At 43.6% G+C, this 22,713-nt stretch overlaps 3 protein-coding genes across 14 annotated transcripts; 1 reads left to right on the forward strand and 2 right to left on the reverse strand.

The window, feature by feature from the left end:
* Nucleotides 1-439: 439 nt before the first annotated feature.
* Nucleotides 440-3,414, reverse strand: LOC114767843 (platelet-derived growth factor receptor-like protein). Its single transcript, XM_028959657.1, has 6 exons — nucleotides 3,160-3,414; nucleotides 2,761-3,070; nucleotides 1,444-1,595; nucleotides 1,048-1,341; nucleotides 825-964; nucleotides 440-739 (listed from the first exon to the last, which is right to left on the reverse strand). Exons 1-6 carry the CDS (start codon nucleotides 3,215-3,217, stop codon nucleotides 512-514), a joined length of 1,182 nt encoding a protein of 393 aa, XP_028815490.1. The 5' UTR covers nucleotides 3,218-3,414; the 3' UTR covers nucleotides 440-511.
* Nucleotides 3,415-4,266: 852 nt separating this feature from the next.
* On the reverse strand, nucleotides 4,267-9,357 carry LOC114767824 (cationic amino acid transporter 2). 10 transcript variants are annotated; one of them, XM_028959620.1, is made up of 15 exons: nucleotides 9,176-9,355; nucleotides 8,606-8,997; nucleotides 8,319-8,404; nucleotides 8,081-8,115; nucleotides 7,273-7,652; nucleotides 6,988-7,143; nucleotides 6,739-6,904; nucleotides 6,504-6,640; nucleotides 6,193-6,415; nucleotides 5,780-5,916; nucleotides 5,477-5,579; nucleotides 5,239-5,369; nucleotides 4,992-5,158; nucleotides 4,676-4,784; nucleotides 4,267-4,587 (listed from the first exon to the last, which is right to left on the reverse strand). In XM_028959620.1, exons 5-15 carry the CDS (start codon nucleotides 7,640-7,642, stop codon nucleotides 4,442-4,444), a joined length of 1,845 nt encoding a protein of 614 aa, XP_028815453.1. In that variant the 5' UTR covers nucleotides 7,643-7,652; nucleotides 8,081-8,115; nucleotides 8,319-8,404; nucleotides 8,606-8,997; nucleotides 9,176-9,355; the 3' UTR covers nucleotides 4,267-4,441. The 10 variants fall into 10 exon arrangements, with proteins under 10 accessions (XP_028815453.1, XP_028815452.1, XP_028815455.1 ...); XM_028959619.1 differs by having other exon boundaries at nucleotides 8,602-8,997; XM_028959622.1 differs by lacking the exons at nucleotides 8,319-8,404; nucleotides 8,606-8,997 and adding an exon at nucleotides 8,199-8,257 and having other exon boundaries at nucleotides 9,181-9,355.
* A 1,821-nt stretch (nucleotides 9,358-11,178) lies between these two features.
* Nucleotides 11,179-22,431, forward strand: anxa6 (annexin A6). 3 transcript variants are annotated; one of them, XM_028959604.1, is made up of 25 exons: nucleotides 11,179-11,313; nucleotides 12,108-12,179; nucleotides 13,156-13,240; nucleotides 13,752-13,846; nucleotides 13,931-14,044; nucleotides 14,766-14,856; nucleotides 14,954-15,033; nucleotides 15,153-15,209; nucleotides 15,525-15,618; nucleotides 15,774-15,869; nucleotides 15,961-16,019; nucleotides 16,111-16,233; nucleotides 17,033-17,091; nucleotides 17,446-17,524; nucleotides 18,014-18,095; nucleotides 18,180-18,274; nucleotides 18,363-18,476; nucleotides 18,798-18,888; nucleotides 19,511-19,590; nucleotides 19,769-19,822; nucleotides 19,912-20,005; nucleotides 20,092-20,187; nucleotides 20,279-20,337; nucleotides 20,421-20,558; nucleotides 21,986-22,431. In XM_028959604.1, exons 2-25 carry the CDS (start codon nucleotides 12,171-12,173, stop codon nucleotides 22,043-22,045), a joined length of 2,004 nt encoding a protein of 667 aa, XP_028815437.1. In that variant the 5' UTR covers nucleotides 11,179-11,313; nucleotides 12,108-12,170; the 3' UTR covers nucleotides 22,046-22,431. The 3 variants fall into 3 exon arrangements, with proteins under 3 accessions (XP_028815437.1, XP_028815440.1, XP_028815438.1); XM_028959607.1 differs by having other exon boundaries at nucleotides 20,421-20,543; XM_028959605.1 differs by having other exon boundaries at nucleotides 11,213-11,313; nucleotides 12,111-12,179.
* The last annotated feature ends 282 nt before the right edge of the window (nucleotides 22,432-22,713 follow it).

Genomic DNA, 22,713 nt, shown 5'->3' on the forward strand with positions numbered 1-22,713 from the left:
AATCAGTAGTTACAGGGACAGTTTCCCTGGAGACACTCGGTTAAGTGTCTTGCTTAGGGACACAATGATAGTAAGTGGGATTTGAACCTGGGTCTTCTGGTTTATAGGGGGGGGGTGTAACCCACTAGGCTACTACCACCTATTGTCACACTTCCACCCGTTTCCTACTCCAGGCTCGCACCTGAGTACTGTGAGTCGCCTTATATTGGATTTTTCTTTTTGAATTTTTTAAAAAAAGTTTAGCATTTAGAACACAAGAATGACAACTGCTTTCTGTTATCACACAATTCCAAAACGTTCACCAGTCCTGCAACTTCCAGAATGTGCATGACTAATAAAATGTACACTCAACACGTTTTTTATATAAAATGTTTATTTAAACAATATTAAATATGGCAACATAAAAAAAATGATCATGGGACACTGTTCATGTCACACTAAACTTCTCTACAGGTCACTATACATCCGTATGTTTCTACCTTCTGCAACTACTCGCAACTGGAAGGCCGGGCTAGATGGCGCTCAATAGCTTGTTGGGCTTGGCCACGGGGCGGGCCGGCAGCACCTTGACGGTGGTGGAGGCGGAACGCGAGCCCTCCAGGTTCTGGGCGGTGCAGGTGTAAGTGCCCTGGTCAACGTCTCGGACCTCGTCCACCAGCAGCACCGCCTGGGACTGCTGCTGGGCCCCGTTGCCGGGAGCCGGGGCGACGCTGCGCTGAGTGTAAAGCGGCCGGCCGATCTGAGAGGAGGAACCGGGGTAAAGAGATGAGTGCGACGTGGTAACATCAGCCTGTGAATGTTCCGGGGGGATTTCGGCGCGTCACCTCCTGTCCTGGGTACTCCCAGGTGAAATCTACAAGCACGCCCTGCTCCCCCGCCACCGAGCAGGTGACCTGCAGATTTTCTCCTATATGCACCGAACTAGACGAGGCCTTTATCACCGGGGACGGCGGGGCTGCGGGGTCTAAAAAAAAAAATAAAAAAATCACCAAATCCCCTCCCTGATGCTTCATGTGATTGTATACGAGATCGATAATCTGCCCGTACAGTTGACGTAGATGAGCATGTACTTCACCGAGCTCTGTCTGAGCCTTCCCAGGCTGGCAATGCAGTACAGGGAGCCGGCGTGGTGCTCCTTCGGCCGGTGGATGGTGAAGCCGCGCTTGACATCAAACGAGATCTCCGTTCCGTCCACGCTCACCTGCCCCGGCGGGAACTCCCGGTGCAGGGTAACCTGAGCCAGAGGGGAGGTCACCTGGCAGGGCAGGACGGTGGGCCTGTTGGTGCGGAGGTGGATCACTTCATAGTACTCTGACGACGGGACAAACAGCTCCCGTGGATCTGCAAGGCGCGTGTAGGTCACGTGATCGTGTCTGGAACTGGTTGATTTCCGGCGCATCACAAGTTTACCGTGAATTAAAGGCTTTTTATTGACTTTCTTACCGGAGAAAAAGATGAAGACTTGTACAGCTTTGTCATATTCCTTCCTGCACTCGCTGTCCTCGCAGTACATGGGGTAGCAGGTGAACTCGCCGGTGTCGGCGCCTGTGGTGTTGGCCAGGATCAGAGTACCATAGCGAATACGCTGAATCGTCCTGTAAAACAGCGGCAATCCGGGTTGTAGACGAATGTGGACAGAGTATAGCGGGTAACATGCTCGCCTGTGAACCAGAAAACCACAAAGTCACAGGTACCAGTGTGTCCCTGAGCAAGACACTTAACCCTGAGTGTCTCCAGGGGGGGACTGTCCCTGTAACTACTGACTGTAAGTCGCTCTGGATAAGGGCGTCTGATAAATGCCGCAAATGTAAAAGAATTCCTTTCTGGTCTAGCACCCCCCTCTGGTTTTTCACAGAAGCCTTTTAACACTTTTCGCCTGTAGACTGAGCAGTGATCTGTTAATATGCAATTCTCCGGCTGTCATTAAAAGGTCCTGCTTTCATAAACATCATAAAAAGGCGTCATTATGATGAGGAATGAAGTGACTGATGGCCTTGACACAGAAGAATCCAGATGAAAATCTGACATGGCAACACATTTTGACCTCGTGTGGAAAGGATGTGCATAAAAGGTCCTCATCAGGCATCTGATTACTGTTCATTGTTGAACAGTGTGTGTGTGTGTGTGTGTGTGTGTGTGTGCGTGCATGATTTTCATGCAGAAATTAAACAGGACTGTCAGAATAACCGACATCGTTGAGATTACACATGCTCATTCATTTGCTTGACTTTTTTTGCGCATTCCAAGCATGGAGGTGTCAAGCACATTTTCCATGGCAACGATTCTCTTAGTGCAAAAGGATGTATTGGGACCTTTTGTAAGACTTGGAAGTGAAAGTGAAGTGATTGCCATTGTGATACACTGCAGCACAGCACGTGGTGACACAACGAAGTGTGTGGTGGTAGTAGCCTAGTGGTTAAGACGCTCGCCTGTGAACCAGAAGACCCAGGTTTAAATCCCTCTTACTACCATTGTGTCCCTGAGCAAGACACTTAACACTAAGTTGCTCCAGGGAGACTGACCCTGTAACTACTGATTGTAAGTCGCTCTGGATAAGGGCGTCTGATAAATGCTGTAAATGTAAATGTAATGTAAATGTCCTCTGCATTTAACCATCGCCCTTGGGGAGCAGTGGGCGCCTGGGGAGCAGTGTGCGGGGACGGTACCTTGCTCAGTGGCACCTCACCTCAGTGGTTCCTTGGGAGGTTGGGATTCAAACCCACAACCCACTAGGCCACAACTGGCCCTTACTTGACTTACTTGAGCCTGTCGTCGTTCTCCTCCTCCAGGTAGTAGGGGACTCCCCACTGAACGGGATTCCCTTTACACCGCAGCTCCAGCGGCTCCCCTGCCGGCACGGTCAGCGTGTCCCCCACCTTGAGGAACTTCACTTTGTCTATGACCTGAGTCAGGTGTGGCTGCGTTATCTGTGGAGCTGCTGTCGAGGTTTTCGCTTTTGGTTTTGTTGTGGGGGTCTTCGCCTTCTTTCCTGGCCCCTCCACAGGCTTGGTCTTTCCTTTGGCGGTACCTTCTGGATCTTTTGAGCCTTTGTCTGGTTTCTGGCAAGTTCCTTTAGAACAAAGGAGCATAAATAAACTTAAATTAAACTTAAGTCCATGCATATTAAAAAAACAGAAAAAGGAAAAAAAAAAAACTTACCAAACTCGGCAACGAGCAGAGCGAGAACCAGGGCAGCCGGCACCACCTTCCACTCCATGACGAGTGACCGTGCAGCCAACAAAGGAGATTAATTTTAATAAAGTGTTGAGTGTGGCGAGCGGAGCAGACCAGTGCTTGGCCTTCTGCGAGGGACTGGCATCAATACCCCAAATTCCTCTGGCCCAACCTGAAGCTCAATGGGCCCCTTCAAAGATCAGACAGCCAATCGTGGCCCGAGGCGGGAGGGCCTTCCTGTTGTAACAGCAAAGCCTGTTGATTTAGCTGGAAAAATGAGCTGACTGGCTGTTTCAAGGCATCACTCAAAAGTACAAGGGGTTAAAAACAGAGAAAGTAGACTCATTCACACATTTAGAGCCTTTTGAAGTCATCCAGTTAAATCAGACTGCCAATCCCCCAGCCAATCAGAGCCTAGAGGGGCGGGACCTTCCAACCTAATAGAAGTGCTTATTTATTTAGGTGGGAAAGTGGTATTGGAAGTGGCCGTAAAACAGTGGGTGTTCATCTTTTCAAAGCCGACTGGTGATTCTCTCTAGATGCAAATGCATCTTTCTAACGCAGAGAGTCAATGACAAAAGAGTCAAAACGCTGGTAAAAGTACTTAGCATTCAAATACAACATATTAACCTCAATGTGCAGTGGGGCAATTCTAGATCATACTGGTTGCAAAAATGAATACAAGCTAGTTAGTTAAAAATAAACTCTTTTGTGTGTTTTTCTTGATACGTAATTAAATACAGAAAAATCTGTGGAATTGGATTTAATCATTAGATGCAATGCTAAAGGGTTTGGTTTAGCTTTATTTTTAAGAGTAAAAAATGAACAACATTGCAACAATAAACAATAAACTAAACAACTACAATATAAATTAATATGATTTATTAATCTTATGCCTTGTTCAGTGGCAGTCGTACACTCCATCCAGCATTATGAGACAGTTTTTATTTAATTAAAAACTAAAAATTAATACATTTCTGCTATAACATTGTGCTCTTTGTTATATTGTAGCCATTTGCTAAAATTATTAGTAATTATTTTCCTCAATAATGTACTCATAGCACCCCATATTGACAAAAAAACATAGAAATGTTGACATTTTTGCAGATTTATTAACAAAGAAAAACTGAAATACCACATGGTATTTCAACATTACAATGTTTAATTGGACGTATTCATTCAGTTATGGCTAATTAAAATTAAATTAATTAAAAACTTGCAATCAACAACATTACTTGCTGGATCATTACACAGTATGAATTTGGGGCTATCTGCCTGATGCTCCTTCTTTCTCAGCGTTGGCTCCCCCATTTTCACCTTTGGGTTCTAAGTTTTCGGTTTTGCCCTGACTGGCCAGCAGCCTTTGCTTCTGGACGCTGTGACGGACCCCATAACCGAAGTATATGAGAAGACCTAGTTAAAGGGGGAAAAAACAGGTGACTCGACATTGGTAACTTGGTTACTTTCACTTTCCAGATTCCCGGTGTAGGAATGAACTCACCAACAGCCATCCAGACTGCATAGCGTATCCAGGTGTCTCGCCCCAGTTGAACCATAAGGTAGATGTTGATGAAAGTGCTCACCACTGGAAGCAAAGGCAGAAAAGGGACCTGTGCACACAGAGATCATTTCCTTAAACACCACAACCATTCAAAGGTGCACACACTTGCTCACACATTATAATGTTATTGAGAAATAATGAACCTACTTTGGAATCGCAGGGTTCAAAAACTTTATTATGCACAATTATCTTACTGCAACAAACACATGGAGTGGGTGTTAAGGGGTTAATCAACCTATAATGTGGCCTCCCTCACCATGAAGGGGGCCTTCCAGGGGTTCTGCGGCTGCCTCCAGACGATGAGGACTGTAAGCAGCAGCAGCAGGAGGATGACCGACACGCACAGGATACTCCAAATTCTCCTCTGCACCAGGAAATGAATGGCTTTCGACAAGAGCAGGCACAGGACCAGAACCAGGACGACTGGAGGAAAGCAGCTGTTATTGAATTTCGTTCTCAAATCAGTCACTAACGCACAATTTTCCGTTTTTTCCCCTGCTTACCGGCAAATGCAGTGCAGATTGCAACAGTTTTTTGTGTTTCCTTCGTTGGGTAGGACGGGGGTTTCAGGAATCCAAATTTGGAGCGGGTATGGAAGTGCAAATTTTGCTCATCTGACGTACTCCCTTGGTACCTGGGGGGGTGGATGGATTTGTAAAAAATTGAAAGTCAGTGTCGTTCCATTTATACAGAACTCTGTGCATGTGTGTGGGCTGCAGCATAATCAGATGGAATACCGACCGAAGTATCAGAATGCACAGGGCCACGAGCGTGTAGGCGAAGAGGGTTCCGATAGACATCATATCGACCAGTGCTTTCAGGTCGAATAAAAGGGCCATTATTGCTGCAGGAAAAAAAGGAGATACAGGCCACAGTGGAAATATGCAACACGTCAGCTGGTGGGTGCAGGAATAAAGGGACATGTGGAAATAAAAACCTGGACTGCTATAACCTCTACACGCCATATTTCCTGGATAAATCTCTTTGAACATCCTAGGGTAATCCAGTGCTGACCAGAGGAGGATGACCAGAGGAGACACCCACCGGCAACAGTGCCAGAAGCGAGAGTGGCCACAACAGGACTGTGACGAGAGCTGACTATAACCAGAGGCTTAAACATCAGGCCATCTCGGGCCATGGCAAACAGGACACGGGGCATAGGAAACATGGCGCCCAAAAGGCTATATGGACAAAACAAAAACAACTGTCAATTAATATCATATTTCCTTTCATTTTTTAGAAATGGTATTAATTCATTGAATGTTTTTTGCACAATTACAAATTCCCATTGTAGGCTGCATTCCTGTGCCCTCTACTGGAGAAAACAACTCATTGTTTTCTGTCCAGTCTTGTTTACAGACTTTAAACTTCCTTGATTGTTTTTTTTTTCTGCAAATAAAAGTTGTCACAATGCCATCATAATAATTATGCATTTTAATGCATTTTAATCTCCTTACCTAGCCGTCAGTGCACAGAGAGACCCCACGGCCACAGCATACTTGGCTGCAGACCAGCCGATGTAGCTGAAGGCCACCGGCAGTGGGCTGTGGATGTTGAGCAGGTAATACGGCATTAGAAGCGTCAGGGCCGCTGACACCCCAAAGTAAGCCAGGAAGCATATGAATAGGGCTGCCACAATGGCCATGGGGATGGATCTCTGGGGGTTTTTCACCTCCTCACCTGTAAGTGGAGAGAAAGTTTTCAGATCTTTGCAGTGCAATACAGATAACAGCAGTTTTTGGATTGTAAAATTTTGAAGCAATGTTACCTGTTGTTGCAATACAATCAAAACCCACAAAAGCATAGAAACATGTTGCAGCTCCCGCTAAAGTTCCTTCAAAACCGTATGGGAAAAACCCTCCTTTTCCAAATGCACTTGTAATATTGCCCGTGAAAGTCAGATTTCTGAGAAAGCAGAGACTAAATCAATATTTAAAGCAACATCTGTTTCGTTTCAATCATTAGGTAATTTTTTTTTTTATTTCGATTAATTATGCACATACTTAAGCTGAGCTGTGGCGTTCTCAAGTGTCTCTTCTGTGATGAACCAGTTGTCAAGGTTTCCTTTGATGAATCCAGTAATTATGACAAACAGGAGTACCAATATATTGATGGTGGTAAAAACCTTATTCACTGTTGTTGACTCTTTCACACCAAATGCAAGAAGACCTACAATAATTTTTTTTGAGTGTTTTGTACTTGATATTCAATTGGAAACTGATTTGTAAAACTTTAAGTAAACCAAAAATTACCAGTTAGAATCATGATGAGGCCGAATGCAAAAAAATCTGGGTAGGCCGCCAGCCCAGGTAGCCCCATGGCAGCATGCTTGCTGAGATATTTTGCCATAGCGTTTCCCACAAGGTCATCAAAAGTGCCACTCCAAGCCGTGGCTACACTTGATGCACCTGATGACATGAAAAAAAAAAATTGGACAAAAAAATGACAAAACATTTTTGTTCATGTCAATACATTTCACAATTTGCTAATTCATATGTCGGATGTGGGTAAAAAGCAAGAGTGTTTATAATTCTGGCCTATGACGTAGGAGAGCAGCACGTTCCATCCGGTGATGAAAGCCCACACCTCCCCAACTGTCACATAGCTGTAGAGATATGCTGAGCCTGTCTTTGGAACCCTTGACCCAAATTCCGCATAGCAAAGGCCAGCAAAGATGGACGCCGTGGCAGCGATGAAGAACGAAACGATGATGCTGGGTCCAGACAGAGTCCTGGCCACCTCGCCCGACAGCACGTAGACTCCAGCCCCCAGTGTACTGCCCACACCCAGTGCCACGAGGTCCAGGGTGGTGAGGCAGCGTCTGAATGAAGACACCTCTCCCTCTGGCTCCACTGGCTTTCTGCGCGACAGCCCATAGAGGAAGGAGCAAAACTCATGACATGACATCTTTAATGACCTAGAAGGAAAGGGACAGAGATTTAATCAACTGTCCACATCTGGATTAAATTTGGGTTGTTTCCTATTTGTGATGCACACATCTATTTCGTGTGGCATCCCCCAAGGCTCTGTTCTAGGTCTACCATGTAATGCAACAAAAGTATGAAACGTCTATTTTCATGGCTATGAGAACAGCATTCAGTTAAGTTTGACTTAGGCTGCCTTAGATCCAGATCTTTTACTGCACACGGATTTTAAAGGCAAAGGAAATACAGGGAAGGACATTTGTTAGCTATTCTTAGCTAACAAATTATGTTGTCCTATCATTATTACATGAATTAATGTCACTTATTGTTCATTGTAAAACACAAAACTAAATTAAGCTATGTGAAAAAGAATAAAATACATAACATAAAAAACAACAGTTTATTTAGAACACGCGTCTACCTTGTTCTCAGTGGTTTCAGAAGCAGAGCAGTTTCCTTTGAGGAGAAAATTAGATTTGTTCATTACTCACTTGCATGTTTCTTTTAAGCCCAGTGTGCAAATACGTTTATCAACTTACCTGATATAAATTTGCTCATGACTTTTGTCATGCGTGTTACACTCACACCAACCAGAAAACTGTGTGTACATTAACAGTCTATCAGTGTCCACAAGGACTTAATGTGATCAGAATACTTACAATATCCACTAGAGAGCATCATCCTCTATATCCTTAAACTCAATGGGCAGGGATTAGATCCTGCCATTATCTTTTTTACTCTTCCACTAAAACACACAAAATAAGACAAAAATGCAAATTCACATTCACATTTGATTCAAATATTTCATTCAAAAGATGCAAAGCTGCTCTCACAATTTGGTATAAATGTGAACTGAATCAGACCAAGTTAGGCCTAACTCAACTAATCTCTCAAGATAAAAGCTAAAATTAGATATAGCTGTGGGAAACCTTTCAAGCACACCTACTGTATGATGTATGACTTTGCAGATGTCCTGAAGTTTAGATAGGGCAACCCAAGGATACAGAAAATCCACAATAATGCTGAATATGTGATAAATCAGCTGGTTTTCCATCCAGATAGTGAATAATAAACCATGGTTTGTGTCAGATAAGATGAAGAGCAGGAGGTGTTGTAATATCCCCATCTCAGTTTTACAGGCTGGACAGAGGTCTCCATCAAGATCGAGAAGATAATGAGGAGGAGCAAAAGACAAAGCAGCTTTCAGGGTTTGGGCCCAAGAGGAACCACACTGGTTCTTTGTTAGAAATTCTCCGGTCTCTGATCAAGGGATATTCTTGCTGCTCATTTTATTTTATGAAAGATTCCCTATCACATCATCACAGACCTGCAGCAAGTCTTTCATAGAGTGGAAAGAAAATGATTAAAATATTTTAGTAAATGCATCCTCTTAAAATGTCCAAAATTACTTTAAGATTCATTTCTGTGTTAAAAAAAATATTCTTCAATGTACTTTTGTGCACAAAAACATGCATGTATTCCAAACATGTGGATTTGCTTGAAAAAAAATTCTTACCTCACCATGCACTTCACAGATGGAAATCATTTTGATTATTTCCTTGGTGCTGGACAATGTGAATGAATCTGAGCTCTGATGAGGCAAAGTGATTTTACTACAATATATAGTCATAAGATTGGCCTGTTTGACCCTCCCACTCAGTGGAATGACCGACAAAGTGTCCTTTCTCCCAGCATGTTTCTCTGAGCCAAAAATGTGGGCAGTGCAGCAAGGCAACGGGAGCATGGAGAAAAATCTGATTTGATTGCAAAAACTGCTGTGCCGTCACAAACTGTAAACAGTCACAATTCATAGTTGGTCAAAAGAAAATATGCATGGAATTTTATCATTTGTTTCAGTTGTATATTTGGCAAAGGGAAAAGGATTTTTTTTTTTTTGGTTCAACAAAGGGAGCTTTTGATAGAGACAGCGCAGTGCTCACTGTGGACGGTAGGGTGCGTCCGCAGCGAGATGGACGTGTGGCTGGACGTGTATATATACAAAATGTATATAATGTATGCAGTTATTTGCATAAAACATATGAATCAAGGGTGGTCGTAGCCTAGTGGGTAACACACTCGCCTGTGAACCAGAAGACCCGGGTTCGAATCCCACTTACTACCATTGTGTCCCTGAGCAAGACACTTAACCTGAAGCTGCTCCAGGGGGAGACTGTCCCTGTAACTACTGATTGTAAGTCGCTCTGGATAAGGGCGTCTGATAAATGCTGTAAATGTAAATGTCTGGCCAACATTTGTACGGGATGGTAGTAGCCTAGTGGGTAACACACTTGCCTATGAACCAGAAGACTACAGAGTCACAGGTTCAAACCCCACTTAATACCATTGTGTCCCTGAGCAAGACACTTAACCCTAAGTTGCTCCAGGGGGACTGTCCCTGTAACTACTGATTGTAAGTCGCTCTGGATAAGGGCGTCTGAAAAATGCCATAAATGTAAATGTAAATGTAAATGAATCCAGTTATTGCAATGGTATGACCGTGCCTTTTCGCACATTAAATAATTCTGTGATTTGGTGACAATTTAAATGTATGTTGTATGTTTTCCTAAATTGGACAGCAGGAATGATTTCCTGGGATTCCCGGTGGAGTGTGATCACAGTGCTAGGCTGAGTCACTTGGGAAGCACAGACTTCCATTTGTGGAGTTTGTGATCGCTGGCTGTAGAGCTCAGTCATGTTTGAACTTTCTCTGTGACACACACACACACACACACACCTCTCAGATTCTACATTCCTCACCCCCTCACCAGAATAACTCGGCGTGGACAGAAATAGCGGCATTACCGACAGCCATGCCACCCAGCAAGCAGGAGGTGTGCAGACCAGCAGGCACTTTCAGGAACTTCTGACTTGTGTGTTTAGATATGAATTACGTGCAGCATGCATCCGTATTTCTACAGTGCATTATTCAAACAAATGTTTTGTACGTAGCATTAGATTGATAGATAGATGCTCTTATTGTCACTGGTCAAGTACAGAGAGATAATACACATTTCCACTAGGGATCAGGAAAGATAAATGAAAAAAGTACAATTAAATAAAAATACAGTCTAGTGATATTTACAATTTTAAGTGAAGTGAATGTCATTGCAGCACAGCACACAGAGACACGGTGAAATTTGTCCTCTGCTTTTAACCATCACCCTGAGTGAGCACCCACAGTTATTGCACTTAAACCGTTATTACAAGTAGTTATTGCACATGCGTCTAAAGACAAATAGAATGAGGTAGGACAGTTGAATAAAGTACACGACAAGCTTTATAACAGCATTAATTGATCCTTTTTAATGAAACTATACGCACAGTCTGTTGGAGCAGTCAGGGTTACAGTCACTGCGAATAAACTCTTTGAATCCGGAGTCTCTGAATCCATTCCAGGTGGTTTTATCATGGCAGGTCTGGGGCCTGGACGGCTCCATGCTTAAAACGACGTCACGGACACCGCAGGAGGCGCAGCAGGAGAAAAGAGCGCCACCTCCAGGCGACGTGTCGCGCTTGCGGCGTCAGTGCGGCACCGGGACACGGGGGGTGGGGCTCACGGCGTGACGTCATCGCGCGGAACAGCTGATCCGCGGGATTTTCTCGGCGCCAGCAGCACGTCCAGCCGCAGCCGACTGGGGAGATCTTATCGAAAAGGTGAGCGGACGTCATAATGGGATTCATACCTTTTTTACAGAACAATTTTTTTGTTTTACCTTTTTTGGACAGCTGGGTCACGTGGCAGCTGAGAATCTAACGGTCCCAGAGGGTTCTCTAAAAGGAAAAAGTTGTCATGTCTCTGGTCATTTAAATTGCATGCAAATAAGCAAGTACAGCATATTTTATTCAGAGTGGTCTAAACACAAAGCGGTTATTATTGTCAATTGTGCAAACCTAAAATGTGAGTGAGTGATAAGTGGTCAGGCCAACTATAAGAAGGACTGTGGTGGGGTCAGTACAGGGTGTGGCAGTGAGGTATGGGCAAGGCATACATTTTTACCTTAAACAATTCTCTTTCGTGCATAGTCTGTTACACCCCCCCCCCTCTTATTCATGCCCTTCATTTAATTAGACAGATGGGTACATTTAGGTATGAATGGTATGTAACACAATGACCGATTTGATTTAGTATCAGAGTGTAGGAGTTTGGTCCTGGATTTATTTTGTGGCGATGGTGATACAGGGTGCGATAGAAATAAACGTGGCATGTTGGAATGAAAGGATGTATTGTGCACCCTAGGTGGGGAGGACTGTGTCTGGGTCTTTTTCACGCCTTTTTGAACGGGTTGGCGCCGGTTTATAGAGTTTTCTAATCACATTTTCTATCTGTGGCCTTATTTTGGTGTGGGAATTATTTAGTCATGCAGAAATGAAACAAAAAGACCGATTACTTTGTATCAGCCATTTTATTACCCATTGATAATGTTATAATATAATTTTTTTGTCATCAGCAGTGTCCCCTCAGTTTGTTACTCAAGATCGAGTGCACCCTTCCTACAATCAAGCAAGCAAAGATGGTCAAGGTGAGAATTTGCCCAGCAACACTTTACAAATGGCAGGATATGCGGGACGCTACAAATGTTATAAATTATTGAAAGCCAGTGCATACCGAACACTAGTGGGCGGAGAGTCGATGATTGGCCGTGGGGTCATTGTGGGTGCTATTGTCTGGCTATTGTCTCACGGCACAGTGTAGGGTATCAAGAAGCCCGTGGCCTATTCCTCTGTGAAAGGCTCTGAGTGTCTGTGTGTGTAAATATGTGTTTATTTGGAGGGTCCGTTGCCGTGGCCACCATTCAGCCACGCAGCTGTCCTCCTGAGTGATGGAGTCTTCGGCAAACTCGCTGAGCGTGCGCAGTGGGTCGACGTGGCCTTTTTGGCTGGGTGCCTTCATGCAGTAAGACAGTCAGTCCGAGGGTCTGGCGAGAAGAGGGGAAGGAGATTTTGTCCAGACGGAGGTACGGTACGGGCGGAGAACACTGCGGTGATGGAGGCGCACAGAGATACCTCTGCAGTGTAAACCGACACTGCTTCAGTCATTCTTTCACTCTCTCTCTCGTGTACACACACACACACACACACACAGACCAGGGCAGCTGCCGACTGGGACAGGTGTCAGCTGTCAGCCTGTCATTTCTCGGCATGGCCGCACTCAAGGTCTCCCCCAGCCCCTCCACGCTTCCAGCTCTAAAGAACGGGCCACTTAACAAGACCCACCCAGTGGATATTTAATACTTGCACAGATCCACCTGCTTCTGTTTCAACCTGCTCATTTCTTCATCCAGACCGGTTTTACACTGGAGAACAAACAGTTGTGAGGTACTATGTGAGGTTATTTCTGAAAAATACAGTGAAAAGGATTTTCTAACCTTCCTGGAAATGTGTGACTGGTACTGTGGTTTTGAATTGTAATTGGAGGTCAATCAATGATCTTAGGTTAATAAAATTATTGCAACACGATAAGGATAAAGCCATATCAAAAATACCAATGTTTTTCAGGGTTTCCGAGGCACGATCAGCCATTTCCCTGACTTTGATGCCAACAGCGATGCTGAGACGCTGTACAATGCCATGAAAGGCTTTGGTGAGTAACAGTAACAAAGGAGTTGCACAGAGGAATAGTTTCAAACTAACTATGCCGACATACTTGTGATATTGGACAACACTATGCTTAAATTAATTTTTCTGTCCTTTGCTGAATGGCATGCAAGTGGGGAAAATAATATTTGACTAGACGTTCTGTAGAAAACCTGGGGACTGTCTGCACAGGCTGGAAAAAATGACAATAATCATCCACAGACTTTATGCATGAGTCAAAGCTAAAGGTCCAGTAAAACACAGGTTCTCTTTTTAATAAAAAAGTAAGTGAAAAATGAAAGAAAGTGAAGTGATTGTCATAGTGAAACACAGCAAGCACAGCACACGGTGACATGGCGAAATGTGTCCTCTGCTTTTAACCATCACCCTTGGTGAGCAGTGGGCAGCCATGACAGGTGCCCGGGGAGCAGCGTGTGGGGATGGTGCTTTTGGTCTTTGCATCAGTAAAAATGTGAATCCACTCTGTTATTAATTAATAAGGTCTCCGTGCTCCACAGGCAGCAACAAGGAGGCGATTCTGGATCTCATCACCTCAAGAAGCAATGCACAAAGGCAAGAGATCCGCTCTGCATACAAATCTCTCTACGGAAAGGTATTTCATCAGTCATGCATGCTACTGTACCATAAAGACATAAAAAAAAAAGAAAACGGCCCCTCCGTGAAATATCTCCCTCAGGACCTTATTGACGACCTGAAATATGAACTGACCGGGAAGTTCGAGCGTCTGATTGTCAGTTTGATGAGGCCTCCAGCTTACCATGATGCTAAAGAAATCAAGGATGCCATTAAGGTAAAAAAAAAAAAAACTTTATGAAATAATTGTAACACCTGATGCTGAGAACAACATTGCTGAGCAGAAGGTGAGTGCTGTGGGTGTCATTCTCACGTGTCCTCTGGTGTTCCTTCTGCCTTTATACAACAGTTTTGCACAATCCAAATCCACCATCTTCTATTCCTTCCGCAGTTAATAAAAAGAGAGAGGTATGCAGCTATGCAACATCATGCAATGTCAATATGACAGTGTTGTGAGATCCAACGTCTGTTGATGCACATAAATGTTGTATAAATGCAGTGAATTTTGATACTCATTTTCAAGGCAAAAATGCATTAGCTTGTGCATGGATATTATGAGGGTAATGAGCATGCAAACTATTGCAACTTTACTATCATGCTCTTCAGATCATGGAGAGCAAGGAACTTGAAGAGATTTAGACAAATATCTTCAATGGGTCAAGTGTGATATATTTTCCCCACTTATGTGTTTGTGTGGATAATCAGAAGTCTATAGAAATGACCAGTGCACGAGTCTGATCTGGCTCTTTTCTTTGTGTGCCTGTGCTCTCAATGCTGCCTACAGGCTGCGGTAAGTTTGGCCACGGAGACGAGAGGGTGGGGCAGGTGTGGCACTTTACAATCAGTACTGCTTTTAGCATCAGCACTTTACAAATGAGCAAAACCAAATTATACCGGTTGCTGTTTCGGCATCTAATCTGATCTGTGTCTTATTAAAGGGCACTGGGACTAATGAGAAGTGCTTGATTGAGGTCCTGGCCTCCAGAACCAACCAACAGATCCATGGCCTGGTTGAGGCATACAAAGATGGTGAGCATTATATTTGTTTTCTAAACAGACTTTCTGAAAACTTTTGCATAATTAATATATACCTGTATCACACAAACGGTGTGTGTTATGTTTACAGCCTACGGCAGAGACATCGAAGGGGACGTTATTGGTGACACCTCTGGTCACTTTAAGAAGATGCTGATTGTTTTACTCCAGGTTAGTGAGCTGTGCTATGAGATTTTAATATGAACCCTGTTCACCATACCCCATGTTTTTGGCTCGCTACGTAGACGGAGTTTGTAGGGTCACTGATCAAAAGTTGTTTGGTTTACCAGGGGACCAGAGAGGAAGATGATGTTGTCAGTGAGGACCTGGTTGTGGAGGATGCACAGGTAAGCATGTTTACAGTATGAGGGAAATATCATAAATATCTCCATTAACATCAGTGACATGAGCAATTCAAACAGGAAACAGCGCTAGAATACCACCAGTGGCCAGAAAAGGCATTACATGAAAACTGTTGAGTTTAAGATTAAAGACTTTATTTTCATTGCACAATCATACTTAGTACAACAGTAGAACAAAATTGAGGCCAGGCCCACCACCCCACCAGTGCAACGTGAAAGAATGTAGACAAACTACAGAAAGAAACACAAACATTGGAGAAACGGATGGATACTGAACCGGTGACGGAACTCTCCCCGTAGGAGCTGTACGCAGCCGGAGAAGAGAGGTGGGGCACCGACGAAGCCAAATTCATCATGATCCTGGGAAACCGCAGCGTCACCCACCTGCAGCTGGGTATGTGTGCCGAAGGGTTAAGCATTAACATGCCGGCGCCGCATTTCTCAGGGGAACCCTTGACCCCAGTGTCGCCTAACTCTAGCCCCCAATCCATATGTGTGACTGCAATCTATATGGTGTACTGTACTGAAAGTATTTGTTGTTCTTATTAGTTTTTGACGAGTACGAGAAGATTGCAGAGAAATCCATTGAGGAGAGCATTAAGAGCGAGCTCTCGGGTGACTTTGAGAGACTAATGCTGGCTGTTGGTAGGTTAAAAGGCTCAAGAGGATTTTGCATATAAAACTGAATACAAGTGCTGAATACACACCCCACATTGTTTCTCTTGACCCTGCATAGTTCAGTGCATCAGGAGTGTCCCCATGTTCTTCGCCAAGTGTCTCTACAAATCCATGAAGGTAAAGACAGTGTAGTCGCTCTTATAATTTGGTCCCCTGCATGGTTTTTGTTCATAACATGGCTGCAGTAAATATCCTGGGATCCTCCTAGGGCTTAGGCACAGATGACAACAGACTCATACGGATCATGATCTCCCGCTCGGAGATTGACATGCTGGACATCAGGGAATGTTTTCGTCTCCGCTATGAGAAGTCTCTGCACAGCATGATTCAGGTTGGAGTCAGGTTGATTCACAAACGATGTACAGTGCATCTTTAAAGTATTCACAGCCCATCACTTTTTTGTCACTTTTTTGTTACAACCTTTATCCAGAATGGATTAAATGCCTTTTACCCTCTGAATTCTATACACCCCATTAAAAAGAAAGGAAGAAACCTTGGGAAGGAGTGATACAGAGAGGTACCCCCTTCCAGGGTAGAGTGAGCTTGCAATTGGTTCCAATGCAGGGTTGGTGATGATTTGTCCAAGAAATCATCATCACCATGAACCGTCGCCTCAGTCTGAGTTCAAGAGCGCTCTGGAGCAGGTTTTCATTCAGGATGTCTCTGTATATTGACGCAGTCATCTTTAACGTTGAAGAAGTAGACATGCCAAACATTTAAGATATCTCCAATGTACTTCTGGCTCATTTTAGATATACGTTCAGTCAAATTAAAGATATCTACACCTTGACGTGAAGCTATTTTAATCTACAGTTCTACAATTAAGCTTTGACTATCTGAAATGTGAATTCCAGATAGCTTTCTGTCAGAGCTTCATGGCAAAGGCTGCGAATACTTATGTACATATGATTTCTTAGTTTTTTTATTTTTTAAAAATTAATTGTCGAAACCTCAAGTAAACTTATTTCACGTTATCATTATGCGGTGTTGTGTGGGAATTCTGGAAAAAAAAGTAATTTAATCCATTTTGGATAAGGCTGTAACATAACAAAATGCAGGAAAATGATGTGCTGTGAATACTTTCCGGATGCACTGTATTCATGCAATCGTTTGTGACTGTGTGTCAACAGGATGACACATCTGGGGAGTACAAGCGCACTCTGCTGAATCTGTGTGGAGGAGATGATGAGTAAGTCCTGTGGCTTTGAGCTGCAATAATCACATTTGACCACTAGGCAGAGACATCGGTATGTTCTACGGTTCAACAAACGTTGCTAGCTCTGGTCCTGGAGCGCTTACACCCTGCACCGTTCCACGATCCTCATGCTCGGCACACCCTCTTCAGTGCATAATAGGCCTGATAAAGCTATTTTGGGTGTGGATGCAAGGGTGTTGGTGCACTGGATGACATATGCTATTAACAGGGCTTTCGGATTAAATTCTTTTCAGTTTATAGTACTACAATCAAAGTATGCCAAAACTATATATATATATATATATATATATATATATATATATACGTATCTTTCTCCCTTGCTTTCAGCTTGGCTGGAGAGTTCTTCCCAGAAGCGGCGCAGATTGCATACAAAATGTGGGAGATCAGCGCTATGACCAAAATTACGGTTGGTCCATTATTTTCCCCTTCCTGTCACGTGCTGGGGTGTTGCGTGAATCCAGCTGACAATGACAGCCCTGTTCTGGCCCACACCTCTCCCAGCGCTGTTTTCGTGTGGACGCAGATAGGATCTGAATCCCAGTCGTGACGACAATTAGTGGCTTGACTGGCAGCCAGTTCTAGCTGCCGTCTGTTCTGTTCCGTCCCAGAGGTGCCCTATGGACAATACGACATTTGTTGATTAATGCAACATTTTGATGACACCATCATAAAACCAGCCCATGCCCGATGTCACCATGATAAACCTACACACCCAATTACTCACCCAGACACGGACACACCCATTAATTACTGCACGCACAAAAGTGCATTTTAAAATGCTCCGCCTACACAACCCAACAACCCAAAAATAGACAGTAACATTTTACGTTTATTTACGTACTCCACGCCAGACGTGAAGATTTTTAATCGGCATGCCGTTTTCTTCCATCCACAGTTAAGGGGAACCATTTTCCCCGCTGCTAATTTTGATCCTGCCAGTGACTCCCAGGCGCTGAGGAAAGCTATGAAAGGGTTCGGTGAGTGAGCGGTGTGAAAACTGTGCATTTTTCTGCCTGTTGCCGAGCTATAAATTCATAAAAGCTATCTTGCACCGTCAACAGGCACCGATGAGGACGCCATCATCAACATTGTGGCGCAGAGGAGCAACGCGCAGAGGCAGGAGATTAGGCAGGCTTTTAAGTCGCTTTTGGGCAGGGTGAGAGAACAACGGCATGCCTACCAGGCCAGAATTGTAGCGTAGGCGTTGAATACAGACAAGCGAGTCTTGCTGTGACACTCCGCAGAACCTCATGGCCGACCTCAAGTCCGAGCTGTCGAAGAACCTGTGTCGGCTGATTCTCGGGCTGATGATGACTCCAGCTGAGTTTGATGCAAAGATGATGAAGAAGGCCATGGAGGTACGGCGCCGTGTTGCCGCTCATCAAGTGCAAATGAACAAATGTTCTTTCCATCATGTAGAAATAATATCACGACGGGAAAATAAGCAATGATAACCCGTACTCTGGTGGTCTTGCTGGATAAAGTCTTTTAGAACTTGCATACTTAACACCCCCCCTCCCCCAAAAACAACTTGATAAAAGTGAAGAAACAGAGACTTCTAATCAATGGTGTAATCTGCACATTAAACCACAGCAGTACTTCACGAGATTATTTTACTGTGCAGCGTGGAAAACATGCTGTGAAGAACTTGCATTATGTCTCCCTGAATGTTGCTGAAGGGGGCTGGCACAGATGAACATGCTCTGATCGAGATCCTCGTCACAAGGAGCAACCAGCAGATTCACGAAATGAACGCAGCATATGAAGAAGGTGGGGTATGAGCACAGCACCCATTAGTACTGATCAAGCTGAAACCATAAGAGCACACACCAATTTTTACGTAAAGGAAAATTATAGGGGCCGTATTTAAATGAACTGCTAATTGTACTTCAAAAAAAGGGTTTAAAGCAAGCAAGAAAAAAAAATGCTGGTGGTTTTGTGATCAGAAACTAAAAATCCTGACATGGACCAGTTTCTTATCTGAAAATGCCCATCAGTGCATATGTTATATGAATATAGTAAAAAAGAAACAGTTCAAATGTGATATAGGAGTTTTTATTAGGGTATTGGAGTTATTTAATCAGTGTAATTCTACTTTAAGTAATAATAAACCAGTCTGATGAAAATATGTTTGCTCTTGAAGAGATTTAGAACACCAAGTCACACATTGAGTGCACACGGAAGTTCTGAATATGTCACTTAGGGAGTTAAAGACCAAGCATCATGAAACTATTTGCAGAACATTTAAAGTGTTTGTAACATGTGTTACCATGGATTCTTATGGTATAATTCTTATGACGCTTTAGGCATAAAGTCTGAATTAATGTGAGTCCAATGTATTAGTATGCAACAGCATACTAATATCCAACAATCTCACTTTTCACTTATTCAGTGTATAAAAAGAGCCTAGAAGATGACATCAAATCGGACACATCTGGACACTTCTTAAGGATCCTTGTTTCTCTGGTGCAGGTACAAGCTATTCCAACATTTTACATTTGCAACATGTATTGCATTTATCAGATGCCCTTATCCAGAGCACCTTACAAACAGTAGTTACAGGGACAGTCCCCTTGGAGACGCTTGCTGGAGGATTAAGGAAGTGGACATTTAGATGATGTGGTGATCTGGTTTTGCCTTAACCTCACAGGGAGCACGAGAGGAAGGCCCTGCAGACATGGACAGAGCAAGAGAAGATGCTCAGGTGAGAATAAGAGAAGATATTGTTGGCGTGCTTCACCGTCGGGTTGCCAGGCCATAAGCTCGAGCTCTGCTCCATGCCCGTTCATCTAGGCTCTTGCAGACGCCTGCAATGACGACTCCAGCGAGATGGAGATGAAGTTCATGAGCATCCTCTGTACAAGAAGCTTCCCCCACTTGCGGCGAGGTAAGAAGAGGGACGAAAATAACTTCTCGGCTCTTGAATTGTTGCTGATCTGCCTCAAATCTGATTTGCCTTCTGACCGTCCCCAGTGTTCCAGGAGTTTGTCAGGTGCACCAACAAAGACGTTGAGCTGATCATCAAGAAGGAGATGTCAGGAGATGTGAAAAATGCCATGTTTGCCATTGGTAGACATCATACCAGGTTTAAAATAAGCTGATTTCTTTTTGATTTTTGTGGGATCGTAATGTCTGTGCATGAATTGCAATGTGATTCCAGTGAGGAGCGTGAAGAACCAGCCCTCTTACTTTGCCGACCGTTTGTACAAAGCCATGAAGGTAAGGCCCTCAGTCATCGTGCCACTGATATCAGGTATAAGGGTAATGGCGGGAATGTGCTGATGAACCGTGCCGTTCCTCAGGGCCTTGGCACCGATGACCGGGCGCTGATCCGGATCATGGTGTCCCGCAGCGAATGCGACCTCTTCAACATCCGAAAAGAATTCAAAGAGTCGCACGAGGCCTCGCTCCACGAATTCATCCAGGTAGAAGCGTTTGTTGTAAGTCTGGTCCTTCCCGTCTTTTGTCACTTACAGTAATGTCGCACATCCTTTTTTGGGAGGCTGAGAGGGATGAAAAGAGAACTATATAGGTTCCTGTGGTAGACGGATTTGGCACAGCTGTTTAGGAATTTCCCCCGCACGCACGACTTCCTCCCTGTGTGTGCGTTGTGCATGATGGCTCTCTGTCACAGGAAGTGTTCAATAACAGTGTGATACTATATTACCCCCTCTATACACAGTGAAGCTGTGTATTTCACGCAAAAGATCTAACATCTCATCTGTTTGCTGGCAAACTTTGAGGTGCTTCCGCATTGTGAGTGCATAAACAACGCTGGTTTTGCTCAGCAGGTTCACACCTTGTTATGGCATATTCTTTACAGGTTTATCGATAATTATATTGGCTTATCAGTCATTTCTACTAAGAAATGTAGGAATTCTTTGCTGTTTTCAGGGATTTTTTTGCATTGTGTGTCATTCAGAAATCAAGTCCAATTTCAACCGAAATATATAGGACTTAAAATCACAAATAAACACAGAGTAAAAACATTCTCATTGAATTCTAGATGTTTTAATATGTGTAATGGCGACTATGGCAACTAGAGCTTCTTTTATTCATTCTCTCTGCTACAGTACAGCCCAAAAGTTTGGACACACCTTCTCATTCAATGTGTTTTCTTTATTTTCATGACCATTTACGTTGGTAGATTCTCACTGAAGGCATCAAAATTATGAATGAACACATGTGGAGTTACGTACTTAACAAAAAGTGGAGACCTGGTCTCCACAGTCACCGGACCTGAACCCAGTCCAGATGGTTTGGGGTGAGCTGGACCAACAAGTGCTAAACACCTCTGGGAACTCCTTCAAGACTGTTGGAGAAGCATTTCAGGTGACGACCTCTTGAAGCTCATCGAGAGAATGCCAAGAGTGTGCAAAGCAGTAATCAGAGCAAAGAAACAAGAATATAAAACAGGTTTTCAGTTATTTCACCTTTTTGTTAAGTACAGAACTCCACATGTGTTCATTCATAGTTTTGATGCCTTCAGTGAGAATCTACCAACGTAAATGGTCCTGAAAATAAAGAAAACACATTGAATGAGATGGTGCATCCAAACTTTTGGCCCGTACTGTACATAACGTTTGTTCAGTATCTTCAGATACTAAATTAAGTTTCTATTCCTTTATAGCTGTATTAATGTGACCTGGTCCAGTTGGTTTTGGTACTTTGTACCTAATTTATGCTCATTGTTTTCTTTAAATATCCTTAATTCAAATTCTGCTCTGCTTATGTTGGGCTGTTGAGAGTAAACAGGTGAACCGCTTTTAGCCGGCTGTGTCATTCAGTTTCCACAAATAAAATGTTGTCATTGACATAAATATGTATGGCGAATCACATACATATAAATAACTCCTTCCTCTTTCAGGGTGACACATCTGGGGACTACCGCAAAACCCTGCTAATGCTGTGCGGTGGGGAGGACTGATGCTCCTCCCTGGCTGGAATTGCCCTGAGAATCACGGGGCTCAGACTGGCCAACCATGACACCGGTGAACGGTGCACCCACCAGTCCCCTGGAACAAAGGGGGGTGATGCCCACTGAAGCCTCGACCGCTGCCAAAGAAAATAAAATATAAAATGCTGCGCTGAGACTGTTCTTCCGTCTGTCAGTCAAGGACTTTTATTTTTAACCAAGCAAACAAAAAAACCCACTCTGAATGTATCTTATATTATACTAAATGCCATTTGGAAATTGTGGCATTATTGTGCAAAAAGCTTGGCTTTTTTTGTTCACAGTGTTAAACTCTGTTGGAAACAAAACCATGCAGTTTTAGGGAAATCCAGTAAATAAAAAAGAAAACCTCAACTTTGGTCTGTGGCATGAATACATTTTTGTGCATAAAAAAAACTAACTTGATATCATGTAGTTGATTAGTTCAATTTGAATGTGTGATAAATAATGATGTGGCGCCATTCTGTAGGGCCCTTTCCTCATTCCAGATGATGGTCTGAGATAATGCACCCCATTTTAATAATTAACTTATTACGATCTGACGGAGAGGAAATGAAGTAAGTTTCATTCGACCCAGGAAATTCCCCCTTGTGATGTAAACTTTAAATATCTTTCATTTGAAAACTAGCCTTGTATTAACT

The sequence above is a fragment of the Denticeps clupeoides genome, chromosome 18 (assembly GCF_900700375.1).
Source record: "Denticeps clupeoides chromosome 18, fDenClu1.1, whole genome shotgun sequence".
In the NCBI taxonomy this organism is placed as follows: domain Eukaryota; kingdom Metazoa; phylum Chordata; class Actinopteri; order Clupeiformes; family Denticipitidae; genus Denticeps; species Denticeps clupeoides.